At 38.2% G+C, this 17,851-nt stretch overlaps 1 protein-coding gene and 1 long non-coding RNA gene across 3 annotated transcripts in view; both read left to right on the forward strand.

Annotated features, from left to right (window-relative positions):
- Positions 1-17,851, forward strand: part of LOC110178787 (uncharacterized) — a 74,860-nt gene that overhangs the window by 34,924 nt on the left and 22,085 nt on the right. For both annotated transcript variants that reach the window (XM_086827613.1, XM_020946038.2), the window contains exon 3: positions 9,280-9,806. In XM_086827613.1, coding sequence (XP_086683739.1) covers positions 9,392-9,806 — 415 coding nt within the window. In that variant the 5' untranslated portion in view covers positions 9,280-9,391. The remainder of the gene's footprint in view (positions 1-9,279; positions 9,807-17,851) is intronic.
- Positions 11,469-17,367, forward strand: LOC147644444 (uncharacterized). The gene is made up of 2 exons (XR_015270495.1): positions 11,469-12,241; positions 13,043-17,367. It is a non-coding gene; the product is annotated as an uncharacterized LOC147644444 (long non-coding RNA).

The raw sequence follows: 17,851 nt of genomic DNA on the forward strand, positions 1-17,851 counted from the left end.
AAGAACCTAAAATTGGGTGGAAAGTGTTTAAAACAAAAACAAGTTAATAACAAATGTTCAAAAGGATTTTCTTTTAATGATCCTCATACAATTTTTACTTTACTATTACTTTATTTCCATGAAGTTTCTAGGAAATTCTCTCTAAAGTAAAGTATCTCAACTTATATCAATCATCTTAACAGGTTTTTAGTAGCATCTTTTAATTTGTATCTTATTTAAAAATGCAGATACACTCTATTTTAATGATTTCTCATAGAAAATTCTCATCAATATGATCAGCAAAAGTCTATTCAATAATTTGCTGTGCATTTTGCGGGGTCAGGGATTGAGAGATTGAGGCTCTGCAAAGCGATACAAATCGAACCGAGGCGATCATCGACTGGCTAAGTGCAGAGTCGCCGATCAAGTTGCACTTTCTGGCTGCCGTTGCAGTGGATATGTTGCTGCTGTGGATGTGTTGCCGTTGCAGTTGCAGCATTTCGAATCTCAGGAGGACCTGCCTCCTCTCCTCCTCGCCAGCCAGCTCTGGAGTCTTGTGAGCTTGGAATTTTTGGAGTGTGCTGCCAGCGGCACAAAATGCTCGACATAAAGGGCAAGAGTTCAGGAAATTGTGACTGTGGCAAAAATATTTTCGCTATTCTTCACAGTTTTCCCTCATTTTTTTCGCTTTTGCCGCGGTGAAACTGTAGCCGATGCTGGAGCTCCAGATGCAGATGCAGATGGAAATGCAGATGAAGCCGGGCTTGCAGATGAACACTTTATAATTTTTTTCCTACATGCCGGGGCTTTTGGTTAAGCCAGAAAGTTGGCGGAAAATTGAAAGTAATTGTCACCTTTTGAGTTATTTTCATTTCGATTTCCTTTCGTTGGTCGATCGGGTTGGCGGCATGGAAAGTGTGCCTTTTGTGATGAAAGAGAATGGGGTTCGGGGTGAAGGTGAATTCGAGATGAAAGTGTGGCGAATTAAAAGAAAATGAGTTTATGACCAGTAAGTAACTATGATCAGTAATTCAATGAACATTAACTAACTATGATCAGCAAATAACTATGACCAGTAATTAACTAAGACCAGTAAGTAACTCTGAACAGTAAGTTCCTATGAGCATTAACTATGATCAGTAAGTAACTATGATTAATAAGTATCAATGAAAATTAAGTAACTATGAGCAGTAAGTATGTATGATCAGTTACTAACTTTGAACACTAGTAAACAATGACTTGCAACTTTTGTAACACAACACGTATCTGAGACATGCCTGGCAGCAGTCACTTCGTTCCGGGGATGTTAGAACCAGTTGGGAATCATATGCAAAGATGTGCGAGATTTGCTTTTAAATAAATTTAAGCTATTTAAATGAAACTATGGAGTTATTCTTCAATATAATTTTACTAGTATATAAGTCGGAGCATGGCAAATCGGTGGACTATATATATACCTATATATATCTGCCATATGAACGATCGGACAATTTTAAGAAAAAAACTTATAACTTTTCCAGTATTCTACAGATTTGCATCAAATTTTATATATAGCCGTTATATATTAATCTAGAATTTTGTGTACCATTTTATGAAAATCAGACTACTATTTCATATATCTACCATAGAAAAGATCGTTTAAAATAGAAAAAAAAAATGCAAAACTGTAAATATAAAATGTATAGTTGAATGAAATGAAGACAGGCATTACTTAATTGTTTTTTAGCATAAAAATATATAATTTATATTGAATTATTTCCTATTGATCGAATTTCAATCTACAAAAATATAAAAACTTTGGCGGGCCGAAGTTAGCCTCCTTTCTTGTTATTTGATGATTTTTCTATAGGTCGCATCTTAAAAAACTCATAACTAAGCCAAAAAAGCATTGATTTCGATTCGGAAAGCTGTTTTGTGTTAGTTTTTAATAGGTTAATAAATCTGCATACATAAAATAAATTTTTAAAATATATAAAATTTTGTCAATTTTTCAAATTGCCAACCAGGTCAAAAAATCACTTAAAAAATCTGAAAAAATTTCAAAAATTGTATTTTCTTTCCTTTATGCCTAGAAAGATTTGCCTGTTGATGCTGATCAAGAATATATATGGTTTATAGGGTCGGAAATGACGCTTTCAGCTTCTGACTAAATTTACATACCCAGGAGGGGTATAATGATTTAAAGACACATAAGTTTTCTCAAAATCTATCTTGTATGATATAGGAGAGGTGGCTTCCCTCAAAAGCATTTATTTCTAATAAATAACGATAGATAAAACAACAAATTAAATTGATATAAACAGCTAATGACCCAAATATATTTTGTACAAATAAAAAGAAGCAAACCTAGAATATATATATTCAAATTAATGTCATACGAAACTTCTTGAAATATAGGTATGTCTCAAAATAAAAATAGAATCACAGAAAGTGAAAATAATGAAGACCCGCGATGCACACCCATTCCATGCTTCGTGTTGAGTTAATTTCAGCGATACATCTTCCATTTAATGACTTCATTCCCGACTTCATCTGGCAGTTGCATCTCTAATCAGCAATTGTTGCTAAGAATCTCCATCTACATGACACAACCAATTAATTTCCAGATGCCTTATGCAAGTCTAAGACCAACTCAACTGTGTTTCCAGTTACCAGTTTGTTGTGTGTGTGTTTGGAGTGTGTTTATTTTTGCACAACCAATCTGCCGCTCTAATAGAGACCTGGAAATCATAGGCACCCCCGCAAAGACAACACACTCGACACACTCACTCAGGCAGTCAGTCAGTCATTCAGGCAGTCATTCAGTCATTCATTCACTCACTCAGTGAGTCAGTCAGTCGGCGCAGCAGGCGGGGTTGCAAGTTAACATGGCTGCACATTTCGCCAACGGGATGCCGGCTACATGCGCCGCATCGTCGTGCATGCAACACTTACCAGTAACAAAATTAAAGGCAAATCGCAACCAATCACAAAGATTACCCCCACACACACACGAACAACAAACAACAAAATGGCCAAAAACGTACTGCAAAAAAAAAGGCAAGATGCCTGAAGAGTGGCGAGGAAAAACCATACAAACGTGGCCCCAAAGGCGCCGTTCCATTGGTATTTTAAACACTGCCAAGGCGCATAATCAAAACGCTTAAATTATAATAACTTTATTAAGTCCCGGCTCGAGCAGCGATCCACCCGCGCCCTTTTTTTCGCTCTCCTCCCAGATAGATCCCCACAGCCAACAGGTGTAGTGCAGAAAGAAAGCAACAAATGGCAAACAGGTAAACTCAAAAAATAGTAAAACATGAGGAGAGAGGCTGACCTGGGGTTGGAGAAGCTTAAATACCCTGGAAATATATAGTATCTATATAGTATAGAGACATTTATATATAGCACAGGAAGATATTTAAATTATTAAGAACAAAAAGAGTTACCTATTCCAAAGATTTATTATCATATTAATTAACAGATTCTTAATAAAGAAAAAAAAACACAATAATAATTAAACTATTACAATAATCAAGGATGTATTTTTTTCCAACTATTCTTTATAAAACCTAGATACCGTATAATGACTAGAACTGCAATCTATTTGTTAAAGTACATTTTCTAATCATATACAAAACTAATCATTGTGAGACCAAAATAAGGCTCTATTAAAGATTTGTTTCACCATTTTAAGAACAATTTTCAACTCCAGAGTCATGTCCCATAACCCTATACCCCCCTTTACAGGGTATCACCGGCAATTGTCTGTTTTTGAACGCTTTTATTATTTCTTTTCGAGTGGATTTTACTTTGTACACACTCGAGAAGCATTGTTGGAGTTGCCGGTTCGGTTGGTAGACTCGCTCCCTGCCTGCTGACTGCTGTTTATGATTGTTTTTTCATTTTCTCAAGTGATGAGTAGGATATCTGTCTGCCGGAGAGCTACAGAAACGGCAAGAAGAAAAAAAACACAGGCAACAGCAACAGCAACAAGCTATTTGCGACTCACGACTTTTCATGCAATTTTTGAATTTAAAATTCTTCACACACTCTTTTCATTATGTGGCTTCATTCCAGCTCCACCAGAGATAGATCCATCCCATACCCATCTTGATCTCCTCTCCTGCCCCATTGGACTGGGTACCCTTGTAGGGTAAAATCAACGGCCCGCCATCGAAGTCGAAGGCGAAGGCAGCGCAAAGTAAGATGCTACTCTTGTGGCCATCTTTGAAGTGGTTGTTGTAATGGGTGTAAGCCAGCCAGGGTGTGTGTGGGTTAGGAAGAGGTGTGTATTTGTGTTTGTGTTTGGTGTGTGTACGTTTGGGAGTGTGGTGGAATCATCGAGGGAAGACGCAGAATCACGCGCCATTCAAGTTTGAATTGTCGCTCCAGAAATAAACACAGTGGTTACACAAAAAAACTACATAAATAAATAAATAAATAAACATGTAAATAATTCTACAAAGATTACAAAAAATAAGTAAACATGTTGGAGAATAAGTATAATATTTATTATGGAATTGTCTGGATGAAAATTACAATTATTTCTCTTTTCTTGAAATCAAGCCTAAGTTTAAACTCCATTATCAAGCTAATAATTCCCCTTATTCCTGGTTTTATACTTTTTAATGACCCACTGATCTCATGATATAAGTATATACACAACTTCAATATTAAGTATCAATTTTGTATAGTTTTTCTTCATTTTTTAACCTTAAGACTTTCCCCTTTAAAACTTCCTCAACATCCTCGACATAATCTTTTATCCACTGCTATTATCTCTTGACCAAAGTTTTCTATAGCCAGTTTAAGCCTTTTTGTTAACAACCAAAACCACTGTGCAATCTGGCCAAGACGATGACTGGCCGCTCGCCCGGCTCAGTCAGTTGAGCTGCCCCTGGATGTGGCTCAGCTGCTGATGATGACTTCGAGCTGGTGCTCTCGGATCGGATTCGAGGGAACGAAGGGACCGCCGCGCCGGCTCTTGGTGGTCCAATTCAACGAATTGACTATAATCAGTCTAGTGCCAAGTACGTTTCAAGTGTCTACTCATGCACTTCTGTGTAGCGTGTGGTGGTGGCCAACAGCCGAGAGCCAAGAGTCCCGAGAGGGCCAACAGCCAAGAGCCACCATCCAGAGCAGGCCGGCCGGCAAATGCTGGCTTATGGCTCTTGGTCGGCGAGTTCCAAGTGGTTTGCTCTCGTATGCAAATGGTTGCTCCCGCTCCCGATCCCGATCCCTATCCCAATCCCGATCTCCCTTTACATACAAACCCCCGGTCCCCGGTCCAATTCCCACTCGAGGACGCTCTCACGAGTGCCGCGGCGCACAAAATTAATTTATTACAATGCAACAAATTACAACACTCATTAATATTTTAGCCAAGTTCTGTAAGGTGCACATAGAGAAATTTAGTACTTGAACAAATATAAAGTAATAGGATATATAGTGCTAGTTGTCAAAGGGAAAAGGGCTCTTAACTATTATAATATTGTATATCATATTTCCCTGTCGAAATACAACCTCTAGACAAATTTTCCTCTATATTAAAACCCAAAGAATTTCCTCCCAGTGCACATTGCGTACTTGCTGCAAGAGTTGTAACATGTGACTGGCCTGGAATTTAATTCGCCGACAGGTCCAAGGAAGCTTGTAACCTGCATGTTGACTGGGCCGAGTAAAACTAAAAAAAAAAAACTTGGCTAAGGCCGGTTAAGGAGCTCGGAGGGGACAAGGGCGTGGCGTCTGGCTGCAAGTCTCTCATACCTAATAAATCTGTAATTTGTAATTAATGTGAAAAATTGCCGCCCGAGACGGGGAACAAGCCTAAATTGTTATTATATGGCCAGGGTCCAAGTTCCAGTCCCAGTCTGGGTCCGAGTGTGGGTCAGACTCATAACTCTTCCACAAGTTCGCCAACTCGCCTGAGTGTGTGTGTTAGCGTTTCATAAATATAAATTAAGCCACTTGGCTAACGCACAGAAAAAGTGAAAACTTGGTCAACTTGAAGATTTACCTTACTTTGCCAAAAAAAATATTAAAAAAATGAGAGCATGAAAACCAGAATAAAGTCTCTTTATTGCACTTAACGTCGCAGGTCGCTTAGATGATGGCCCCCGAGATGATGCCACATGGCTCCATTGTCTGCTGAAAGCCACTCATGCGGTGTGATTAATATGGAAGGTGGCCAAAATACTGTAGAAGCCAGGCCAAGACAGCCAAGCCAGGCCATTCTGTATAAAAATACATTTGAGAAATGGCTATTTATAAATGGAGAGACAACTTAATCAAGAGAATGGCAAACAAAGTTGCTAAGAAATTTCTACAAATAAATAAAAATGTTTCGGAGAAGTAATCAAGAGATCATGGGAAATAGAAATAATGCTGTGTTATTATTAAGAAACAGAAAAAATATATTAAAGTGGAATTAAATTTTTGAATATCTTATTATTAGTAAAATATTTCAATAAACAGACTCCCCCTTAGGCCTCCTTCTAAAGAAATAAATGTAAACATTTGTTTTACCTCAAAGTGCTTTCCCATTCACCTCTTCATATTTCGGTTCCTGGAGTTCTTGAAAACAGTCTGCTTTGATGTTTCTAAATTTAGAGTTGGACAACTTTCTGGAACACAATTCCTCCATTAAGTAAAAAACAATAAAATTGTTTGACGGGCGGTAAAAATGTCTGCATGATTGATAATATTTGAAAGTTGAAAACAAGCTAACCCCACGACCGCAACGGGAACCAGGAAAATAGCTTTGATATATCCAAATATTCGCGATATATCCCCCAACGATCCCCCCGCCGATTCGATGCGGTCCTAAAAGCAGCGGGGGCAGTTCAATTGCTACTCGGTTGGTCACTCACCGATTGAAAACAATTTATTCGGTTATAGATGCACTGAGAGGAATATATTATATAAATCAAAAATTTAAAATCTCATAACTAAGCTAAAAAAGCATTAATTTCGATTCGGAAAGCTGTTCTGTGCAAGTTTTTAATAGGTTAATAAATCTGCATACATAAAATAAGTTTTTAAGATATATAAAATTTTGTCAGTTTTTCAAGTTGTCAATAAGGACAGTCACTTTAAAGTTTGAAAAATTTTTTAAAATTTTATTTTCTTTCCTTTATGCCTAGAGAGATTCGCCTGTTGATGCTGATCAAGAATATATATGGATTATGGGGTCGGAAATGACTCCTTCACTGCGTTTCAAGCTTTTGACTGAAAGTATTATACCCTAAAAGGGTATAAATATTTGCAGTCTATTTAAATTACGATTTTTCCAAAGTCCATAGTTTAGAAAAGTCATAACTAAGCTAAAAATGCATTAATTTCGATTCGGAAAGCTGTTCTGTGCAAGTTTTTAATAGGTTAATAAATCTGCATACATAAAATAAGTTTTTAAGATATATAAAATTTTGTCAGTTTTTCAAGTTGTCAATAAGGTCAAAAAAGTCATTTTAAAGTTTGAAAAAATTTTTAAAATTTTATTTTCTTTCCTTTATGCCTAGAAAGATTCGCCTGTTGATCCTGATCAAGAATATATATGGATTATGGGGTCGGAAATGATTCCTTCAGTGAATTGTAAGCTTTTGACTGAAATTTGAATACCCTGCAAGGGTATAAATATTCGATTTCTTTTTATATAAAGATTTTTCTACAGTCCGCATCTTAAAAAACTTATAACTAAGCCAAAAATGCATTAATTTCGATTCAGGAAGCTGTTCTGAGATAGTTTTTAATAGGTTAATAAATCTGCATACATAAAATACATTTTTAAGATATATAAAATTTTGTCAGTTTTCCAATATGTAAACATGGTCAAAAAGTCACTTAAAAAGTCTGAAAAAATTTTGAAATTTTTATTTACTTTCCTTTATGCCTAGAAAGATTCGCCTGTTGATGCTGATCAAGAATATATATGGATTATGGGGTCGGAAATGACTCCTTCACTGCCTTACAAGCTTTTGAGTAAAATTACAATCCCAGGCAAGGGTTTCATACAACACCGATTTGAAGGCAGTTTTAAAACTACAATGAGACATAATTTTCTCCCAGTGCACTAACCAAAAGGTATCGCAACCTGAGTGAGTGATTCAATGGAGCAAAACGTGAGCTAAAGACGTGATCCAGCAGCAACAATTGGGGAATAACAACAAAAAGCGGCATTTATACGCCTGATGAGCGAAGCTACGGGGCGGTCGCCGATCGGTCGGTCGGCCTTTTGAAACGTTATAAAAATTTTGTGTTATTCACTTGTGATATTTTATTTTTTCCCAACGAATCAATCACAATGATTATGATAAATGATTTCGGTATTTTTCGTATTTATATTCACTATTTTCGTTCAAAGCCGCATTGTTGTGCTGGAATGGTATTTATATACCTCGGACTTTTTGCATTATTAAGCCGAATAATGGGCGTTCAGTGAGCTGAGAGCTTGTAATTGCCGGGCTTATAAATCACGGTGAAAAGATATAATTTCGTTACCGATGATCTCTTTGGCCCACTCTTTGATTAGCACATTTGTCTGGGAGTTTCACTTTTCAGCGCTCTGACCCATTGAACTACAAAATTCTGGCGGATATCTCTTATGTTTTAATGCTGATTTATTTCTTCCAGTTTTTTTTTTTCATCTGTATTTTATCAGTATTTTTTAATCTTGTTAGAAAACTTCATTAGTGTCAACTTGGCAGTTTTCTTGGGCTGATTAATGTGTGTCCAACGGAGGTAGAGGAAAAACTTTTCGGTAGCTTATGGGCAATGAGGAAAAACCTGTCTCCTAACCTGGACTTTGGTGGGGAGGAAAACTCTGGCGGCACGCCCCTTTTGTGTTGGTCAAACGGTATTAAGTCTTTTACGGTGGAATTATTAATTGGGGTGGACATTCGGGGGTGTGCATACTAATAAGGTGGGTTTGAATAAATATAATCATAAGGATAGCCATAAGGTGTTTATTCTCTGGTTTTTTACAAGAAAAAAACAACTTTCAAAATACAGTGGATATTGAAAAGAACAAACATGATCAATATTTAATAAGTTTTCTTAAAATAAATATTGAAATATACATAAGAAAAGAAGAGCAAACTGAGGAACCAAATTTTCCTGATTGCTTAAATATAGTTTATATTTTTACTGAATCGTAATAAACTTGTTACTGTACCCGCTTAACAAGCTCTCTTAACCGACCAGTTTTCTGGTCACCAAATTTGACAAGATTTGCCAATATTTGTAAATTATTTGAATTTCTGTTTTGAATTATGAATCTATTGGGTAACTGTGAGCTAACAAGTTTGTCCACTCCCATTGCAGAGTCGCCCCCTCCCAAGACGAGTGACACTGCTCCAGATCCCAATTGCGATCCCCCAAACCAGATCGATGTGGCCGGAGACGACCGTCTGAGGTTCGCCCGAGCAGGTAGAAAATGGCGGACACTTACCAGGATGCGAGCAGCACAATGCGCCCCGTGTTTCCCAACTCGCGACTTGGCTCCTTGGCCGGCGCATCCTTGGGCGGCCTGGAGAGTCAGCTGCCGGGACCGCTGCCGGATGCGGATCCCCTAAGCACCACCGCTGCTTCCTCGGCTGCCTCTGCCGCCGCCGAGGGCTACAATCCGCTGGACGATGACCAGTGGTGGGCCAATGCCATCGAGGTGGACACCTTCGACTCACCGCTGGCCTTCGACGCCAGCGAGAATGGACTGTGGAACGGGCATTTTGTGCCACCGCCACCCCGGCCACCGTTCCTGGATGAAAGCGTCGCCGCCGACGGCCTGACCACCTGTGATCTGTGCACGTGGGCCTGGCAGCGGAATGCCTACTCCCTGGATGGATCCATTGGTAAGTCCCTATAGGATATAAGCCCTTTCTATCCCTTGCACCCTGCGCTCCTTGGCTTTTTCAATTAAAAGTCTCTGGCAAGACAATAATCTGGCGGCCGTGCATCGATCGCTGATATCAATTTATCAAACTGATGTTGGGCGTGCGTGGCTCGATTGCTTTTCGGCAAGCGAGAGAAAGAGCGACTCCTCCTTCACTAAGTTGTACACGGTTAAAATTAATTATTTTATCTAATGGGAGGCATTAAAAATATATAAAGAAAAATCGAAGAAGTTTCAACTAGAGAAGAATAGCGAGAGTTTATCTACAAGCCCCCTGACACTCAGTATCTCTAAAACTTTAATATATTACATTTTTAATAAACCTTCAAATATTGTTATAATTTTTCAAAGACCTTCTGAAATTTTCTCCCAGTGCCCCTTGTGTTTGCAAATTTAATTTGTGCACATAACTCTTTGTGGCAGCTTTGGGTTTAGGCGTTGTTTCGCCAAAGTTCCAAACCCCAAACACAAAACCGAATCCAAGCCCAAGATCCAGGGATCCACCAGGCACGAGCACTATCGCCCCGGCACATCGCCAGTCATTTGTCTCTGCGCTTGTAAAAGCCGAAACAGTTGAGGGAAACAAGGAGGCCAAGGCGTCCCTACCCTCCCGACTTAGATGCGGAAAAGTTTATGAAAATATGAAGCAGTGGGCGTGGTGAGCATGGTATCCGAAGATGGGATAGATAGGCTGGCGGAGCCCAAGACTAAGCTCTTTAATTTATCGAAAGAGAGAGAGAGAGAATAAATGAAGCCCGAGCCCGATCGGGGCAATGGAAATTCGGGAAATGGAGTCCCGAATTAAAACTCAGCCAGCTCTCATTAAAATCAAGCTTTCATTTGCGACTAAATGCAAATCGTTGGTGCCCTCCCCGAGGGAGAACCTGTTGGCACTCACCCCATAACCCAAATAATACTCGTAATAGCACAAAGCGAATGCCAAATGACCGTTGTTTTTACACTGCAAGTAGAGTATAGATTAAATTTATGTGTTATATTATTATAATATATTTAGGAATATTTATGAATACAATTTTCATCTAAAATGCATTAATGCATACTTCCCCTTTTTATATTTTAAAATATTTATTATAACACCTTACCCAACTCAAATGAATCTCTTGTTAGCTCATTTCTCTCCGTGTTCCCATATGGCCAGGTCTGTGGACTGTGGTATATGGCATGGCATTTAGCCGTTTGCCGTATTTGATTTCCAGGAATCGCTTTCAGGGCAAATTGAAGTCATTATACATAGTAAAAACGTTCGCAGAGTTGAGCCGAGGTTCAAAACGCAGCCTGCGATGGGTGCCTGGCGTTATTAGGCTAATTATAGAGCCGGACTCGAGCTCGGACTCTTTCACCATATGTACATATATATATACATATATCCAATATATATATATATATATAAATGACTTTATTCATGCCGACGACGACTGGGCGACTGTTTGTCGCGCCGAATGTCTGGGATTTCCTGTGGCCCAAACGACGTGTCAACTAATTTGCAACACTCACCTGGACGTGGGGCGGCAGCACCACTTCCATGGAAGTACCTGCGGCAGCCTTTGGCAAAAATATTATATATTTTTTTTTAACATTTTTTGGCGAAGGGATTAGGCCGAGAGTTGAGAGAGAGAAAAAAAATTTGACTAATGTCTTAATTTTGTGCTTAGGTGTTTGTGGCGGTTCGCTGCGGTTTGGAAGTCCAGCCATTATGGCTTTTGCAATGCGCTACACTAGAGATGGACTAAACAGTTAGAGATATCGGTATGAGGGCGATAAAAAGTTAAGAGATCGATAATTTACTTTAAGTGGAACTATTTAAAGATTTGCTATTTGAAATTTTCGTAAAAGGAGCTTGTCTATGTTTTAACTTTAAACTTCGACAGCATATAATTTCTTTGGGGATATCTTGTCGACAAAATCAATATTTTTCATATCAAAAGATAGATAATACATTGATTTTAAAGTAAAAAACATATTTTATCGATATTATATCTCAGTTTTCTAAGAAAGATTCAACACAATTTTCATTCACTTCTATTTTACATCGAATATTTTACCTTATCAATATATTACATAACATTTTCCTATCCGATATACATCCCTATAATGCCTGAATAGGCGGAAAAGTCGTGCCTGGACTGCAGCGAATGCCATTCACTTCGCTTCATCTCGTCGGTCCTCCAAATTGAGCTTTTGCATGTCGTGCCCAAAGTCTCCGGGACTTTACTTTGTTTCTGACTATGTTGTTTCCTCTGGACTGCTGTGCTGTTGTTCCTCGGTTCTCTGCCGGCCGAATTGACAGCTGAATAAAATGTTATTATATTTACACCATAATTTGCATGGCAATTAATCAAATGGCATGCAAAATTCGACATCGGCCACGGAAAGGTAAAGGCAATCCCAGGCGACACATTCGCCTGGTGTTGGTGGGTGCCAGGCCAAAGTATTTCTGGGAATTGTTCTAACAAAAGTTTCAAAGCGAAGCGAAAAGCAAAAACAGCCTAAAACAAAAACAAAGCACAAATAAAAACGAAAAAGTTTCGACCCGCCTAAATGTCTTTATTAGGATTCCAGCTGGCTGAAAATGGAGCTCGTTAAGGTTGCCTCGAAATAAAGATGGTATGAGATTTTTATGAAAAAAAAGAGGAATTTATTTCATTGTGATAGAAATCAGCAAATTCTTTGGCTAAAAACAAGCTTTAATGGGTAGTATTTCACATTTGAAAAAGTAAATATATAATTACTTGATTAAAATATTTATTTAAAAAGTAAACTTCCGTTTGTTCTTACATATTTATAGTTTACTTTCTAAACTAAACTGTGCAAATTATAGTCGTAGCAAGCCTTAATTATAATCATAAATAAGAATTACCAGCGGAAGCGATAAATGCAAAGGAAAACAGTTTAGTTGGATGCCAAAACCAGTTGGTGCTAAACTCTCTTCCCTCATCGAAAAACCATTTCAATAATAGGATATCCCCATTTTCCTGCCACTTCCTGCCAACTTAAGCCAGTCGTTTCTCACAATTTTATGCTTTATGGGAGATTTAGTTAACCGCTTGATTATTTCAACAGCATATTTGGTGTATAATTTATGCCCCACTTTATGCCCCTCGTCGCACCCATTGACCAAAAAAAGGTAATAAAAGAATAAAGGGTAACAATTCTATATTCTGCAAATATTTACAGCAATTTGTGGCACAATAATAAAAATGAAAGGTCTCTCGGACGGCGGACTGAAGCCAAACCAAAAGACCCCAAAAAAGGACTCGTGTTTGACTTTGTGCGGCTGTTGAATAAATGTTTTATTGCAATAACAACGATATCCAACAACAACAACAACATCAGGGGAACAATGAGAAAAGGCAGTAAAGGAAAAGAGAGAAAAAAAACATAACATAACATAAACAACAAATACAGCAGCTGTTGTATTTTGATACTTTTATTATTATTGTGGTGGTGGTGGAAATAAATTCAAATAAATATATTTAAGTTGCTGACTTTGGCCTCAAGTGTTCACCGCCTTCCCCTTCTGGTCTATTAGAACCATTGTCCTGGCTACACCATAAATATTGAAGGACCCATAGACGAGAGCATTTATTGACAGGATTTATGCAGGCTCAAAGCAATTCGGCAAACTTATTTCCCTACAATAACAGGATTAGGAGAAACATGTGATTTTTTGAGGGGAAAACAATAGGGGGAGTAAGCTGCTTCGAACTTTAATAATATTCCGATATTAAATTGTAGGTAAATAAATTCTAGGATGAAAACCAAATAAAATTTCATATTTAGATAGATAGATAGATTTAAATAAATATTTTCTTCATATATCATAGGAACTTTTTTTACAAAATTGCTAACAACTACTTATAAAGCTTTTTTCCTTTTTTTTAACAAATCTTAGACTAAAATCCAAACACTTCTCCATAGTTTCCTAGTAATATGCCACTTCTGAAGTAGAATAAATGATGATGGATTATCTTTTAAGTGGCGGAAACTCACTATACTCTCCTCCCGAAAAAAAACGACTCTACAAAATTTTCCGCTTCGCCTGTGTTCACTGGCCATTGGCCATAGCTCGTTAACGCCAAGCTTTTGGGCCAAATACATGACTAATCTAAAGATTATGAAATTTATGCAAAAACCGCAAGAGACGTGATTCCTATATTATTTTCTGTTCTTTTTTTCGGCATCTGCTGGGAGATATTCAAGCTGTAAGCGGAAATGAGTGACTTCCTCTGGTGTTTTTGTTATTTTCCCAACTTTTTCTCTCTCAGTATCGTTCGGTTCCTTCTGTGTGCTCTGAGTCGTATAATTGTTGCAGCCAGAAGAACGCACTGTGGCCTGAAGCCATAAAAAGTAAACATAACACACAGAAAATATAGCAGCAGTCAAGAGGAGTTGGACTGGAAGTGAGAAAACTTATTTGCTATATTCAGGGAATTTTCCATAATTTCTGCTTCGTTTGTTGTTGGAGTTTTCCTTTTATTTATGGTAGGTACTTGTGGATTTTGAGGGGAGTATTGTCTTGAAATTTATTGGGATATGTAAAATAAGGTATACAAAGATTAAAATAAATATATTTGTGACTTGTAGTCTTTGAATATGAATGTATCTCAAAGCTTAGAAGGAGGCTTAATAATTTGATTACCTCAAAAAGTATGCAACATTTCTTACCCACTTAGAATAAGGTATTCAACAGTCGACTCCCTAGACTATTTCTTTAGTTCTGATTTGTTTTTTCGCCTTTTTCCTTGGCGTTTTTTGTGTGGTTTCCCCACCTCGAGCCCAAATGCAAAATGTTAAAAAAGATAAACAAGAGACGGTCGGAAAGAGATCGAAAAATTATTATTACTGCCAGTGCATCAGCATGATTATGATGGTACTGTCCCTCTCTATCTCTTTTTGTTTGTGTGCGATATTTCCATAATATTTTTAAACTTTGTTTACATTTTGCATTTTTATTGTGGCGTCGTTTATTCAGTTCTTGCCCCGCTTTTGTTCCTTTTTTAATCAATTAGGGCGAGCGACTTGCGTGGAGTAGAAACCAAACCCATGGTTCCACAGTCCCCATAATCCACGGAGCAGAAAAATGAGATCGTAGCCCCGAGAGAAACGTGCCTGGACCACACACACAGTACCCTCTATATGGTATATATGGTTTATATGGGGGCTTAAGATGCGGGCACTCACACACAGAATCGGCTAATAGAATTGCTGAAATGCTGATTAAAATAGTTTTCACTTTTTAATTACGATTTATGCGTTTAATTTCGCGCCACTGTCTGCGGCGTTTTGTTACTAATTATTTGTGAAACGATATCCGAGGCTTCGCTACTCCATTTCGAGATCAAAAGAGAAGGAACCATCGCCAGACAAACATTGTCTCGTCGGTGACGAGGGAACACATCAAAGGAAACTGTAGACTCAGTTTTCCCGCCTCGCAACGTAAACATTCTCTAAAGAGGGGGAAAATCACTCTTCATTTGCTGGTGAAAAATAAAAATTAAAAATCAATTTTTTTTACACTTTTTCCCTCCCACACACACACACACACACACACCTTCCTCATTAGCAGGAGGGAGGAAAACTTATGAAATATTTTGCACCGAAGCGACAAAATTCTGTCGGCAAACTTTGCCTTATTTTTAGTTTAACGAAAAATCTAATTTACTAATGAGCCGTGAGCATTCGTGAAATGCACATAAATTTCGCCTAATTGAAAATCCATGCGCGGATAATTATGTGCGTCAGTCAGCATTAAATTTTCGGGAAAATGCCCGGGCCCTGAGGGCGGCGGAGAGGATGTGGAGAGAATGGTTTCGGTTTTCGGGTTTCGGGGGAAAATTTGTTTTGTGGCTCTGGGGAAATCCGGCGTTGAGTGGTCTTCGAGGTCAGTGTGAGTGACGGCTGGGTGATGCCTGATGGGTGGCTATCCCCGAAATTTAGGAGTCGAATTAGGACTGGGAATTTATTTACTGGTCATTTAAAGATGCACCCGCGGCGGGTTTCCACAGAAACTCAACCAGCTTTTTGGCCAAGAAGCTTCTTCTGGGCCTGCTTCCCAGGAGCCTTAATGGGCCTTGGGAGTTGCACAGGGAGAAAATGTTCACATAAGCTATCTTTTGTAGTTACAGAATGTTTTCTTTGCAAGCCTATTGTAAAGGGAAAATTATAGTCCAAAGGTTTATACGAGAAGGAAAAGAGGAAGCAACTCCAATTGCAATGTGATCATGGAAATAATCATAACATATTATATATATTTTTTTCAAATCCCACCAAAATCAGGTAAAAAATTCGTTTTCTCTCAACCCATTTTCCCAATGTATGCTAAACCTCTAACCCACAGAAACAAAAAGCTTAAACCATCCACTTAGTGCCACCGAACACTTAACCCCCAACTGTCCATCAAGTTTCGCGAAAATTAAATTTAAATGTAGCCAAAGTCGGGCTATTAGAGATCAGTGAAAATGGCAATAAAAATGCAGCAGTCGCAGAAGCTAAAGGCTTTCCACGGGTAAAACAATTTTCCCAAAAAAACACACAGGTGTGTGCAGTGGGAGTGCGACCCTGCCTCTATTCATTAAGGTAAAACGGGCATTTTCTGGTCGAAGATCATAAAACTTTTTATGAACTGACAACGACGGCAACAAACTGTCCCCTCCTTGAGGCGGTGTTTACTGTAACACCTAATGTTTGACTAATTTCAAATATGTTTTTACGACAGCCTACCTGGTAAGCCAACAGAAAAAAGCCCAAGTTGTCCCGTTTTTTATGAGAGAACGTTGCCTTTTCTACTGTTTAAATTTTGATTAAGGCGATGCGTGGCGTTGATAAGGCTCATGTAACTGTTGACTTTTTTTGGGTCGTTCTGGAGTGATCGTAATATCACGATATCAGGGAGAGACCCGGAGGCCTCTTACATTTTGCATTTGCATAGGCGACCGATATGGATCAACGGAAAACACTAAAATGTCTCAGTCTCCCCCTCAGCTCAGTTTTTTTTTTCCTGCATTTTTTTACGATTTGCCCCTTGTTTGTTTAATTGTCTTTTACGTCGACATTTAAGGTTGACTTCGTTTTATTATTTACGAAGTTGTGTCAACAGTTTTTTTAGTACGGATATATAGGTTGTACATAAAGCATTCTATGCCCATTACAACGACATATAAATACACTAGAGTTTGATATAAATTACCTTAGGAAATATATAACAAAAACACATCTAAATCATGTTGCCTAAAATATATTAAATTCAACCATTAATAATTTCAAGGCTTTCGAAAACTATTAAAAGATTTCCAGAATATGTATATACTATCCATAAGATTAACCTAATGCGCCATATAAATAATCATCTAGGCGAACCAACATTTTCCATTTGCCGCGATCGAGTGGGCGTGTCCAAAGTAGAATTTTATGCATTTTCCAAAAATACAGAATCTTCTGGGCTTGCCTGGCCTCATAAATAAAACATAAGCTCTCTTCGAGGGACACATAAAAAATAAAAATATGTTCAACAATAATAAATACCAAGAAGAACACAAAAAAAATAGAATAGATAGCTTTCTGCACCAATTAACGTAGCTCAGGCATTTATGTGTCGTTGCTGAATTTAAATTCTGATTTGCGCTTCATTAAATCACAAATTTGAATTTGTTTATTTTGGTTTCAATCATAAGCAAATGTTGTTGCTGGCTTCTCGGCCTAATTGACTTTGCCTATAAAGTTCTTCGTTGTCGGGTACGAAACTAATTAAAATTCAACTTGGCAAAAAGTTTTCGCCTAAGCAATAAATATTGTAAAATATGTACTCTGACACGGCTTCGCCCTCATCCGTTTCCTGGGAAATGGCGGCGCATTCCTTGGTTTTCCCATGTGGTTCCATTTGTCATTCGAGTGCCAAAGTTTTTCCACTCGAGTCTGAGATGGAGCCGGAGCTGGGAACTGGGAGCTGAAAGCTCTGCTCTGGGAAAGAACTGCCATTGATAGGTT

This window comes from Drosophila serrata, unplaced genomic scaffold (assembly GCF_035046125.1).
Source record: "Drosophila serrata isolate PLE 108 unplaced genomic scaffold, ASM3504612v1 contig_182, whole genome shotgun sequence".
In the NCBI taxonomy this organism is placed as follows: domain Eukaryota; kingdom Metazoa; phylum Arthropoda; class Insecta; order Diptera; family Drosophilidae; genus Drosophila; species Drosophila serrata.